The 14,243-nt window shown below is 45.0% G+C and overlaps 1 protein-coding gene across 1 annotated transcript in view; it reads left to right on the plus strand.

Annotated features, from left to right (window-relative positions):
- Positions 1–5,908: 5,908 nt before the first annotated feature.
- Positions 5,909–14,243, plus strand: part of LOC147443856 (glutamine--tRNA ligase, cytoplasmic-like) — a 59,317-nt gene continuing 50,982 nt past the window's right edge. The window contains exon 1 of the mRNA XM_086526670.1: positions 5,909–6,153. Coding sequence (XP_086382796.1) covers positions 5,977–6,153 — 177 coding nt within the window. The 5' untranslated portion in view covers positions 5,909–5,976. The remainder of the gene's footprint in view (positions 6,154–14,243) is intronic.

Genomic DNA, 14,243 nt, shown 5'->3' on the forward strand with positions numbered 1-14,243 from the left:
AGAAATGGAGATTTTGATGCTAAAGTAGATGCATATTGGCCATTTAGTGGAGTGTACTTATGGTCCTTCTGTCCATGATGCATGCATGTCAATTGCTGCAGAGTCACATGTTTGGCACTTTGATAGTGGTGCTACAAAGCACATTAGTTTGCATTGTGACTTGTTTGCCTCTCTCGTGGGAATACATGTGAGTACGTGTGTGTGTGTGTGTGTGTGTGCATGGATGCATGTGTAGGTGCAAGCATACGGGGAAGAGGAGAAGCAAGAGAGACTGTGTGTGGGTGGAGTGCAGTGGCAAGAAGCCCTCACTCTTTATTCCTTTCTATATAAAAAGAAGAAGGAAGTAGGTTTGTGAGGTCAATGGACGGGCATACATTGGACATCTAGCCCAAGGCAAATGCATATCCACCTTTGACCCCAACAACCTCTCACTTAAAGGTGAACGTACCCACAAGTGGGTTCTACTAGCTAAACTACTAGTATGTACAAGAAAATAGGTGAGAGGCTCTCTCAATCTATGTCCACTCGCTGCTGACTCAAACTACATGCAGTTGTCTCGGCTCTAGTGATAGATGAGCATGCATTTCCAGGCTAGAGCTTGCATGAAAATCTTGTAGACATCTTTGTATGGTCTCCATAGATCCACAATGCATCATGCTAGTCTCAGTCATTGTACAACCACCAATCCTTGCTGCAAGTGCTCCCACTATAGTTGCTAGGTCAAGCCTCGATACTAGTAGGCTGTACACAAAACGTCCAAACACTGATAAAATCTGCACAAACTGGTTGTACTAGCATCCTCAAAGCTATTTGTATGCACTACATCATGCATACTATGTGTCCTAGAATCAACTCATCAGCCTCTAGCATGAGCATATCAAAGAACTTCATGTCTGTCATCTCTTCCCGTGTCTCAAGGAAGCAGACCCGCTCTACGTCTCTCTGTACAGACTCTGACAACACCTGTCTCGTGACCTCGTTATGTCCTCTTGCCATTCACAGCAGCAGGTGGCAGCTCCCTCCTCACCTCCTTTTTCTTTACATTCCAAATCGTGGGCATCTCCCTATCATTCCCCACAAAAAATTGCAAGAAGGAGAGAAGCTCGTTGCTTGGAAAATATTTGAATTTCTCGGGAATCAAGTTAATCAACCCCAAGAACTTTATTTATTTAAAGCTAGAAAGGAGCCCCAATAGCTTCATTGACTTGATTACACAAAGAGGAGCTCTTAATTGGAGTCCAAAAAGCTATACGGAATAGCTGCAATATGACGCATGGAAGTGATAAGTCCCCACCTCTAGTCCCTTCATGTGTGTGTGTGTGTGTGTGTGTGTGTGTGTGTGTGTGTGTGTGTGTGTGTGTGTGTGAGAGAGAGAGAGAGAGAGAGAGAGAGAGAGAGAGAGAGAGAGAGAGAGAGAGAGAGGTATGTTGGGTTTCATGCCTCGTGGCCGATTATGACCGGCGGGCGCCCGCTCTCTTGTATTCATTGGTTATAATGGAAATAAGGAGAAGAGAGTATTGTACTATCTAATGCTCCACCAAGGAACTATCTGCTATGCATCCCCTTCCCCTTCTCTCCTTCCCTCTCTTGCATTCACTCCATAGTCGGACTTTCAAATGGTATCAGAGCTCGGGGCACTCAACCCCGAGCCCCTGCTAACCATGCACGAAGCTTTGAAAATTCTTGAGAAGGCTTCTGCAATAGGTCATGGGTTGTGTACTGAGCTTGGAATTGGAGAGAAAGGCTAGGGAAATCGAACCATAAAGCAAGTCAACTTGCAGAGGCAAAAGGGGGCAAGATGCCTTGCAGGATTGAACCCAAGTTTGGGAAGGCATTCGATCAACAACGAGAACGAGAATGAGTTGGGGAGAAAGGGAATCGAGGTTTTCAAAGGTAGCACTGCAGTGAATAATCAACGAGTCTGGTGTTGTAGCGCTGGTAGAGCTAGGGAGCTTGATTGTGTGGTGTTGTATACACACACACACACACACACACACACACTCTCTCTTGAAAGCCATTTGACCAATTTGAAGCAGCACCGAGGACCGAATACTATACGAATCGAACAGCAGGTCGCGAGCAAGAGCAGAACACCGAAGCACAGGGAAATCAGGCAACTGGATAGCAGGCAAAACACACCCACACACATCTCGTCAGGCTCTTCATCCTCTGCAATTTTGTTGGAGTGCGTCAGTTTCTACAGGCTTTCGATAACTTTGCTGGCAAAATTCATTTTTTTTTTCCAAACTTCAAGTGACTTCCACAAACTTGTGTGTGCAAGGGATCACTCCCACCAAAGGCTTTTGACACTAGCCCCCGTTACCTAAACCTCCGCTCATCGGCGAGAGCAGCCTCAACATCGGTGACTTGCCACTTCGCACCGGCACATCGATTTCGACACCGAGTTGCGATTCGACATTGGCTCTACATCACCTCTCAATTTGGTGCATTTTTTACATCCGACCCCAACACCGAGTGCTCCTACGGACGAGCGCTTTCCCGCGAACGGTCATGCTTGCGATGTGCATGGATGAGGTACCTCTACCATAGACGAGAGGAGTGGCACCCAACACCGGCACCAAGTGCACCTATCACACTCTACGGCACCGTTTCAACTCCGAGCACCCTTGGTGGCTATTTGACTAGCGCATTTTCTCTTGGTGGCGGAAATCGGCATATAACGACACCAACACGCAGGTTATAGGGGGGCTTTTGAGCTCGTTTACATGAAGTTTCTCAAAATATCCAAACACTTACAGACATCGCTTTTCAAGTAACTTGGCAATCATTTTAATAGCAATTTCTTTGAGGACAAATGCGTTGGCAGATGCATGTTTACTTTAGCACACCATAGTGATAATGAGCTCTTTTGAGAGCAGATATCCCCGCAGGGATCACTTTTATTGCATGCAACAAATTTTGGCTCATGTTTGAGCATAGTCACTCATGTACGTTGAGTTGCGGACACTACCTATGATACTACGTGTGGAGCCATTTTCTGGCTATTTTGGCAGTTTTTCCAGCCGTTTCTAAGACTCGGACCGAAAAAGCCCTTTCTGAGACAGTGGCTAGTCCTTTTGTGTCTGCATTAGCCTTTCGAGGGTCGATAGCATGAGGTTTTCTTTGAGCTGGAGATTCTTTAATGTTGAGATACCTTCGGTGATATAGGTAGTTGTCGTTTCCCACTTACGGACCCTCGCCATAGGATATATATCTGGATGAATTTTTGTGCTTTTGACGCCGAGTTGGCGGTCACACACTAGTGGGTTTTTAAGTTGTTGATGCCCAATGGTTCTTTTGAGCAGTTTATGATTTTTTTTTGAGTTGAGTTTTGACTCCTCATACAAAGGAGACTCTGTCGGATTTTTCTCGTGAGTCTATCCTATGCGTTCTTGGCACTTCTAGCTGTTCTTACACAATGATTGTACTACATTTTGGTTTGAGTTTTTGCTCCTATTCTAGGGGGAACTCTGCCAAAACTATCCCAGGTAATTTGCCATAAATTTTTTGGCTACATTCTCTTAATCATGGCTGCGAGTAGTGCTTCTGAAAGAGAAGAGTACTACATCAAAAAGTTTGTTGGCTCAAACTTTGTCATTTGGCAGCAGCGTATGCAACATGTTTTGATCAACAAAGGATTGATAACACCCTTGCATGCAAGAACAGACTACGTATACTAATGATGAGTGGGATGCCTTGAATGAGCATGCTATGGCGACCATTCGTCTACACCTTGGTGAATCCATTTACTTTACTATAATGGATAAGATCAATGCCAAAGATTTGTGGGATGCTCTATGTCAGACTTGGGATGGAAACAACGCCTCAAACAAGGTTTTCTTGATGAAGAAATTGATGCGCATGAACATGAAAGAGGCAGTAATTTTAGTTCTCACTTGAACGAATCCAGTAACGTGTTTTCACAGCTTACTTCAAAAGGTCTCAATTTCGATGATATGAAGACCGTCTTCTTGCTATGTTCGCTACCATCATCATGGGATACCTTCAACACAACCATAAGCAATTTTGCACCCAATGGCAAGCTAGATTTCAGTGGTGTTGCTGGTGTGTTGCTCATTGAGGATATTTGACGTCAATCTCTTGATGCGAGTGGGCATGGTGATGCATATGTGGCTTGTGGCAATCGGGACAAGCAAAGGCAGCGTGGTCATAGCCGCGGTCGTTCACAGGATTGCAGGCAAGGTCATGGCAAGAGTCGCGGCAAAGACATGCGAAATGTAGAGTGTTACTACTGCCATAGAAAGGGACACTTGTAGATTGATTTTAGCCATTGAAAACGTTTTTGAAGTGTCAAATGATGTGTTAATTTTCACATTGGATTTGAGTCCTGATGCATTTGTAGCTCATGATGAGTGTTATGTGCAGAATTGGATTGTGGAATCGGGTGCTAGCTTTCATGTGACTCCTCACAAGGAGTGGTTTTCTACATACACTGCCACACATGGCACAATGAAGCTAGGCAATTCTTATAAGCTTGATATATGCAGTGTGGGCAGCACCAAGTTTTCTATGCATAATGGCATTGAGTTTATACTACACAATGTCAGACATGTACCCAAATTGACAAAGAGTTTGATGTCAGTTGGACAACTGGATGATTTGGGTTACACCACCATATTTGCTCATGGTTCTTGGATTATCAAGAAGAAAAAATTGGTCATTCTTAAAGGACAGAAGTCTGGCTCATTGTACTCATTTTATGTCTCTTCTATGAAAGAAATTTCTATTTGTGTAGACAAGCTACCGTCTACAAAGTTGTGGCATAGCCAACTAGGACATATGAGTCAAAAGGGAATGAGAGTCTTGCAGTGTTCTCGCTATATTCTTGTGTTAGATTACTCTGACTTCTCTTTATGTGAGCATTGTATCTATGGCAAAGAAATTAGATTGACATTAACGCCTTTGGACAAGGAGTTAGGGAGTCCTCTAGATCTCGTTCATAGTGACTAGTGCGGACCTATGCCAGTCAAGTCTTTAGGAGGAGCGTTATAATTTCTAACATTCATAGACAAATCTACTAGAAAGGTGTGGGTTTATCTCTTGAAGCAGAAGAGCGACATCTTTAGTGTCTTTCAGAAGTTCTTAGCATTGGTAGAGAAGCAATTGGGTAGAAAGTTTAAAGCTTTGCGCAATGATAGTGGAGGCGAGTACCTCTCCTCCGAGTTAAAAAACTTTTGTAGTAAACGAGGCATTAGAAGACAATTTACCATGCCTTACACACCCGCCCAAAACGGTGTGGCTGAGAGAATGAATAGAACCATTCAAGAACGGGTCACTTCTATGTTGTTTACGACCAACTTACCTCAAGAATTTTGGAGAGAAGCTATTACAATGACTGCTTACTTGATCAATCGGACTAGTAAACCACTAAAATACAAGGTTCCGCAAGAGATGTGGACGGACAAAAAGCCCAATTATGACATATTACGTGTATTTGGGTGTGAGACATTATCACACGTGTCAAAAGTGCTTAAACATTTTAAGCTTCATTATATATAGTATATATTAGAAGTCAATTTTTGTATTGACACAACATGTTTGGTGAAGAATATAAGAAGGCTATGCATGAGCAATACTGGTAGCATTTCTATTTACAAGCTTTTGTGTAGGTCGGCTATGGAGATACATGAAGACTAGAAAACGCTTCTATTTTATATAATACTTTCCCATTTTCAACGATATAGCATGTGTTTGTTCTCTAAATTAAATGAGCAACTTAAAGTACTCCCTTTCCATTGGTTATTTTTCTTCCCTTCCCTATAGAAGAACAATTTTTAGACAAATAACATATTCATGAAAATGGAAAAAAATACCTTGGGAAGATGTGGATCTGCGGCAACTCGTTCGGGCGGACGTGTGTGACAGGGGCCTTAGACTTGTTTAAACTTTCAGCGCGAAGCATCGCGACTACAGGAACTGTCGAGAGTGCGAGCGGGAGAGTACTGCGCGCAGACGATGTCGGGACCTTCGAACGTGAAGAAGCGAGAGCCCGGAAGAAGGTCCGATCTTCTGGGGCCTTCCAACATGAAAGCGCGAGAGCTTTTTCTCAGCATCGGCCTGGACGATCGCACTGCCACTAATGCTCTCGCCAATGCCAAAGTCACCTCCAACCTCACGGATGTAATTCACGAGGTCTCTCTCTCTCTCTCTCTCTCTCTCTCTCTCTCTCTCTCTCTCTCTCCGCCCCCCCTCAACCCCACAAAAAGCAAAAAAAGAAAAAAAGAGAGAGTGCCCTAGCTAAGCTTAGCTGTGTGTGACAGCATTCAGCTCAATTTGTAGCTTCCTCATTGCACTGGCGACACTTTGTTCATACCATCGGCATTGATCGTCTGCTTTGAATCATCAGTTCACTGGTAAAAAATTCATTCGTGTGTTTGGGATCTCCACCCATGTCAAGGTTGTTCCACGCATTGGCTTTGTCATTTGTTTCCGTTCTGATTATTTATTAAGTCGTTGGATTACTGTGATGCAAGGTTTATTTGATACATTTGACAAGGTTTATCGTTTAGGTTATATCTAGCTAATAGAGGCACGGGCTTGTTTGAGAGAGAGAGCGAGTCTCTTATCTTGGTTGGCTGGATTGTTAGAGAGTGGCGAGAGAGAGAGAGAGAGAGAGAGAGAGAGAGAGAGAGAGAGAGAGAGAGAGAGAGAGAGAGAGAGAGAGTCCTACGAATGTACGAGCTTTGAACCCTCTGTTTGGGCCATTCCTCATGGTAATTTGCAAGCCCTCCCGCTTGTTGCATTTGTCTAAATATTGGCTGCATGTCACTACCATTATCCTGGATGCTCCTCTTGTGTAAAGCATACAACTTCAAGTGGCTCTCCTACAATTGTTGGCCATCCTGTCGGTATCGATATAAGTCTCCCACCCAATTGTGCCCCAGCACGCTTGGGCTTGGGGTAGTCTCTACTTGCTTGTTACCAGATCAGCCCAACATTTTTGCACCAGATATGCCCAGCGCTTTTGCACCAGATTAGCCTTAGCATTTTGGCATCAGATCAACATCAGCATCATCATTCATTATTCAGCATGTAGCCAATGTAATAACATTTGTGCAAGTACTTGCTCTGGCAACAAAGCAAGGAGGCCGTTGAGGGTGGTTGTATGAGCCTTGAGGTACTGGATCTGTTAAACCCTTCACGCTACACTTGACATTGATATCAGAGCTTTGGGCGCGCTTCAGCTTCGCGAACTCAAGGGAAGAATCAAGAACCCAATGAATATCTCTCAGATCTTTTTTCTCTCTACATCAAAGAAGTGTCGTGTCCTTGGCAGTGAATCGACATCAACGCGACTTGCAATTAAAGGAAGACGACTGGGTGCTCTTACGTTTTGAAAAGGCACGCCTAAGGAAACGAAAGGGAAAGGAGCGGCTTTTTCCAAAGCTTAGCATGAGATATTATGGGCCTTTCTAGATTAAAGAAAAGATAAATGACGCATCCTTTCAACTCAAGCTGCCAGATACTTGGAAGATTCACAATGCATTCCATGTGTCTTAAGGTGAGGTGCCGGTTGATGGGGAGCTTGATGAGCAACATGAAGTGGAAGAGAGCGAGAAGATGCTTGTTCCCGAACAGATTTTGGCACATAAGGAAAGAAAAATGAAAGATAAAGCGATTCGGCGGTTATTCAAGAACTATCAGACATTGGATGCGAAGTGGATGGAGGAGGACCTAGTAGATACTCCTTAGATTTTGGAACTTTACCTTGAGGCATTCGGTTTAGCTGCGTCTACTTTGAGAGATCAGCAAGGTTGAATCTGGTGCAGAGGGATTGCACAAGAGGGGAGTCACTCCGCTCCTTTGTCACAGATTGCCTGGATTGAATAGTCACTGATATCCCGTTGGGTTTCAGGGATACTCCTATGCTGATAGTATTCTGCTGTATGACTTTATGAAATGGAATTCCCAAAATTGAACATGAATGATTTGTACTCTCTCATGTGACTTGTTTGAGTGCAGGAGCTGAAAGACGAAATGACTGCAACACGTCTATCTTGACAATCTCTATAGACATGATCACAATAAGGATTAGTTAATCGGACATCAGTGAGGTCCTGGATGGATCTAGATGCGATTACTAAATACGTCGCTGACAGTCATAGTTTGAGATTGAGAATGAACTTTTATGTGATTGACTTGAGTTCATGTGATGTGATTGTCGTCTATGTGCAAGTGCTAGATTTGCGTGGGTCTAGTGCGTCGGTACGTAGGGTCAATGTTTACAGAACTGGTTTATGGACTCTGTCTGTTTTGTAGGCGTAATTGAGGGCGATTACCATTCTTTCAAGATGGGGGTATGTCACAAACTAATGATGTGGCATGCCATAATGTGAACAAGGCCTAAATAAGTTGTTTCAACTTATGGACCACTACCGACGGAGCCTAAGTGACACTAGGCCATTAAAAATTGCGTAAGGAGCTGTTGATGTGGTTGCTTTACGGACGCCTGTGATTCATGCTGATGACGTGGTAGGCTGTACTGAATTCCACGAATTGCGTTGACTACTGTGGGCCTCTCTTTGGCTCATGCAGATCTGACGAGGCGGTGAGCAGAAGAGAGCCCAGGGCACCTGTACTTGCTCGATTATTTTAATACAAAAAGAAATACCGAAAGGGGCCGGTCTTTGGGGCCAATCTCTCTTGGCACAGAACTATGCCCGTCTCGGATTGAATTGTGATTTTTAAGTTTTGAAGTGTTTAAAGTGAATCTATCTCTTGTGTTGCGACAGATTCTAGACTTGGGGTGTCCAAGTTTGTTACAATAATCACCATGACCTTCATCTTCTAGACAATATAGTTGGAACTGTTCAATTTCTCAGATGGATGGAAGATCGGTATTCCATTGCTGAGTGTGAACATGTCTGCAACGAAACATAAGTACAACCGAAAAAAATCTCAAAGTCTTGCAAAGAAGCAAAGGGTCAAAGAAGATTTGATCGGTCGTGCTCGAGGAAGCGCGAAAGCTGATGCGAGGGGCTATGAGAAATGACCTTACGCACTTCCCTCAAGTCTTTGTATAAAGCTAGAAATAAAAATAAGCCTTTTTATTTTCTTAGTAATTGCATACCTTACGCACGCTTATCCGAGGGGTATTGAGGATGACGAACAATACATGTATCATACACATACCTAACTACCTTGCATTGTGGTGTATCTCCTTCTTTCCCTATCTCTCCTTACAATGAGTGGGTAACGGAGTGGGGGGCCCTTCATAGGTTGGTTGGGTCCCTATTGTGGTGTGATCTCCCTCTCTACCTCTCTCTCCCTAAAATAACCTTCACTTCTCTCCCTCTCTATACCTCTAAAGGTCAAGGAACATTCCCTAAGCAAAGAACAAAAGAATTCAATCGCACAACCATATACCCCCCCCCACCCCACATTCCCTCTCTCTCTCTCAAAGTAAAGAAACATTCCTTAAGCAAAGAAACATTCCTTAAGCAAAGAACCAAAGGACTAAATAGTAGCACAACTGGGCAAATAGGGTTATTTGGATCAGTGTGAATTGATGTGTAACGTTTATTATCTGCTGCTCCTGAGAATGCACTTGTGGATGGATGCCCACCTTTTGTTGCATTTTGACACTTTAGAGTTAACCGCTGTGGACTAGGTTTGAAAATACAGTGATGTTTCATTTGTCAATGAATCCAGGTGTTTGAAACTTGACTAATACGTATGTTTCAAATTCTTTGGTGACTATGATCTACTTAATTGTTTATAGCTGCTCATGGGAAAAATCGACAAGGTTTTGCTATCTTGAATCTCTGTGTAGTACTTTTAAACCATCCAAGGTAGTTTTTCATAGGGTTTTTTGACCATAGTGTTAGAGTTTTGGTATCTCAAGTGAACTGCCCAATGTGATCCGATTATTTAGTTTGGCTTTTAGGTATTTATTTTACTTATTTGTCAAAGTTTGGGTAGGGCAATTTACTGAGGTTGCTATATAAGCAACCCCTAGCCCCAATGTATACACATCAGCTATTCATTGCCAAGGTTGATTGGTTCATGAGACTCTCTCTCTCTCTCTCTCTCTCTCTCTCTCGCCCCCCCTTCCCGACCCCCCCGATCCATGCCCACACACATGTGCTTTTTTCACCGCTGAGATGGTGATGAAGGCCATTGACAGATGAGGATTGGGAGAGCATATGATCATGATGGCTTAGTGGCTGAGCATTTCACACACGCCAGAGATCTACTAGCAGAGCTTCTAGCAGTTATGTTTAACCGTGCCATGTGTGAGGGCTTGCCTGATGCTTGGAGCCTATCTACTATTGTACCTATGAGCCTGGGAATTATCGCACTATCATGATTGGACACACATTGGCACGGTTATGCGCATCTATTCTTGAGTAGTAGCTGAGTAGATGGAGGGGATACGCGCAGTCGGGCAGGCAGGGTTCAGGAGGGGGTTTTTCTACTCTTGACCATATCTTGACACTCAGAGCCATCATTGAGGAGGGCAGATCACATGGGAGACGGATCTATTGTAGCTTTGTGGATTTCCGCAAAGCATTTGACACAGTACCTAGAGCTAGATTGATGCGCAAATTACAGCAGATGGGAGTACCCACAGAGCTCATTTGGGGGGTCATGGCATTATACAGGTCAGTAGTGGGGCATGTACGAACCTCAGAGGGTCTATCCACACCGGTTCACTCAACTACTGGGGTGAAACAGGGTTTCCCGCTCTCTCCTACTCTATTTGGTATGTATGTGGATGATGTTTCTGACTACATTGAGAGAGATGATGATAGAGGTGCACAACTGGCAGGGACATGGATTCCACTATTGTTATATGCTAATGATATTGTGTTGATCTCCAACTCTTCGGAGGGGATGCAACGTCACTTGGATGCTTTGCATATGTTTGCCACAGGAAAGTGGCTTGTCCGTCAACCTTGGTAAAACCAAGGTCATGGTATTTAATACCACCCCACAGTGGATTAGGAGGTCAGCGCCCGCATTCACATACGGCCAGGAGACAGTGGAGTATACAGATGCTTACACTTACCTTGGAGTGGTTTTTAGTGAGCTAGCATTTTCATTGAGGAGGGCAGCAGAGACTAGATTGACCAGAGCCGATGCAGCATTGGGTAGATTGGAAAGGATGTGTTCACAGGCTCAGTTTCAAGAGCTTCAGACGAAGCTCTGGCTTTTTGACACTTTGGTGGCTTCTGCATTGCTTTATGGAGCTGAGATTTGGGGACCTTCATTGGATCATCACGGGAGGACAGGCCGCACTGATGGATTGGGGGACATGGAGAAGCCTCTGGTCTCTATGATCTCGCGGCTCATTAGAGCTAAGGCTTCTGTGCCACGTGCTATTGTCCGAGCAGAGCTAGCTGCCCAAGAGATATAGCATGCTGTGTCAACATAGTCAAATTGCCTCCCTTCCAGTACTCATTGGATGCACCCTCTCTGACTCTTACACAGTCCGAGATCACCAGGCTCATCCGCCAGGACCTGACTCAGCTAGACACCAGGAGGACATGGATACAGCCAGCACAAAAGCTGGGCTCGAAGATGGCTTTCTACAGAGAGCATCTTCTCCAGCTTATGGAGGACGGTTTTGTGACGAGGCCCAGATACGTGGACACCCACTTGTCTCATGGGATACGATGTGCTATTGGCCAGATATGCACATCTTCACACCAGCTGCGGATCGAGACTGGGAGATATAGCGGAGTACCAACAGATGCCAGGACATGCCCCTTGTGTGACATCGAGCCTGAGATAGAGTTGCACTACACATGCCACTGCCCTGTCTACTACGAGATACGAGGCCGCTTCCATTGCTTGTTCAGAGAGGGCTTTAGACCACTCTTCAGAGTCATGCGGTACGAGGATCAGAGATGCCTGGGTTTGTTTTTGCGCGAGCTGCGCAGTCAGAGAAAGTTTGATGAGAGGAGAGGCTAGCCAGTCTCAGAGGCAGATCACAGACTTCTTTAGAGCTGCCACTGGACACTCGGAGGAGCTACTATCACAGCAGAGCTCGTCGCCTAACACCAGAGGCACACTGATTGACCGAGCGACCGAGCTGGGGAGATCCAGACGCCCACGATTGCGGAGGACTACACAGCATCGACGGAGGTTGCATCAGAGGATTCAGATCACTTTGGCTCGACATGCACAATGCCCGGTCAAACTACTAACCATGGAGGAGATTGATGAGATCCGCCAGCGACTGATGCTGGATCTCTTGTGATATAGCTATCCCAGCTAGTTGCTTAGTTCAGACCTAGCAATTTAGGTTTCCATAGTATTTATTTTGTCATTTTGTCATCTTGTTACTTGTTACTCTGACTTTGTATCAGATCCACCACATTTAACTCTCTGGTCTCATAGGTCACTTTGGCCTTTTGAAGACGTTAATATAACATTTCATTTCTCTCTGTCTCTCTCTCTGGCATACCCACACGCTCAGCCGGGCAAGAGACGACATTTTGGGAGCATGCCCCAGAATAGTTGGTATGATGAGGAGTGCAGAGAGATGAGAGCCCAGCTTCAGAGGGATCTTCTTTTAGGAGTCATCACTTACAGATAGTCTCGGATTGCTTTCCGATGCCTTGTGCGACGGAAGAAGCGAGCTTACCTAGCTTAGATGGAGCGAGACTTGTATCAAATGTTCTTGAGTAGGGACTCAGGAGAGGCATGGCGACTCTTCCATGAGCACTCCCCTCCCCCAGTGATTACTTCACTTGAGGTGTGGGGCCAATATGCGACATCATTATATACGGTTCCTGGACAGGAACCCCTTCCAGACCCTACCAAGCCTTGCCTAGCTACGAGCACTTTCTTTACACCTGAGATGGTACAAAGGGCCATCGACAGGATGAAGACCGGGAAGGCATATGATCATGACATTCTAGTAGCGGAGCACTTTATACATGCCAGGGATATGTTGATGGAGGTTCTCGCAGTGTTGTTCAATCGTGCCATGTGTGAGGGATTACCTGAGACTTGGAGTTTGTCTAATATTGTGCCCATCTTCAAGGCTGGTGACCCTACAGAGCCTGGGAACTACCGCACTATTATGGTTGGACACACATTGGCACGGTTGTATGCATCTATCCTGGAGCAACACTTGAGTAATTGGGCAGAGGGCGAGGGTGTACGAGTGAAGGGTCAAGCCGGCTTCAAGAGGGTTTCTCCACTCTTGATCATATTCTGACACTCAGGGCCATCATTGAGGGCAGAGCACATGGGAGACGGATCTATTGTAGCTTTGTGGATTTTCGTAAAGCATTTGACATGGCACCAAGAGCTCGATTGATGTGCAGACTACAGGAGATGGGGGTGCCCATAGAGGTGCTTTGGGGGATTATGGCTTTGTACAGATCAGTGATGGGACATGTACACACTCCGGAAGGGGTATCTGATTTAGTTCACTCTACTATTGGAGTGAAACAGGGCTGCCCATTGTCTCCTACTCTATTTGGTATGTATGTTGATGAGGTGTCTGATTACATCGACAGAGAGGGTGACAGAGGTGCACAACTGGCAGGGACGTGGATCCCATTGTTGCTATATGCTGATGATATTGTGCTGATATTTGACTCACCAGAAGGTATGCAATGACAGTTGGATGCACTACGCAGTTTTGCAGAGGATAGTGGATTGTGTGTAAACCTAGGTAAAACCAAGGTTATGGTGTTTAACACCACACCGCAATGGGTCAAGAGATCAGTACCTACTTTCAAATATGGTCAGGAGATTGTGGAGTATACAGATGCAGACACTTACTTGGGGGTAGTCTTTATTGGTCCGAGATTTTCCTTGAGAAGAGCGGCAGAGACTAGACTAACTAGAGCTGGTGCGGCTCTGGGAGGAATGGAGAGGATGTGTTCGCAGGTTCAGTTCCAGGAACCTAGGACAAAGTTATGGCTCTTTGATACTTTGGTTGCCTCTACTATATTATATGGGGTGCAGGTTTGGGGACCTTCTGTAGGCCAGGAGGGTTGGAGGCGTATGGAGAAGCCCTTGGTATCTATGATCTCTCGGTTGATTAGAGCCAAGGCTTTCGTACCGCATGATATCATTCGAGCGGAATTAGTTGCCCCCCCTATGGAGATTGAGGCGCTTACTAGATCAGTCTCCTTTGTACTTAGTCTGTGGGATACTACCCGAGACAGATATGCCAGGGTGGCTCTAGAGTCCTCCAGACAATTAGCTCTTAATGGGGATACATCATGCTGGTATGCACAGATGGCATCATGGTTTCA

The sequence above is a fragment of the Adiantum capillus-veneris genome, chromosome 13 (genome assembly GCF_014529385.1).
Source record: "Adiantum capillus-veneris isolate H3 chromosome 13, ASM1452938v2, whole genome shotgun sequence".
NCBI lineage: Eukaryota > Viridiplantae > Streptophyta > Polypodiopsida > Polypodiales > Pteridaceae > Adiantum > Adiantum capillus-veneris.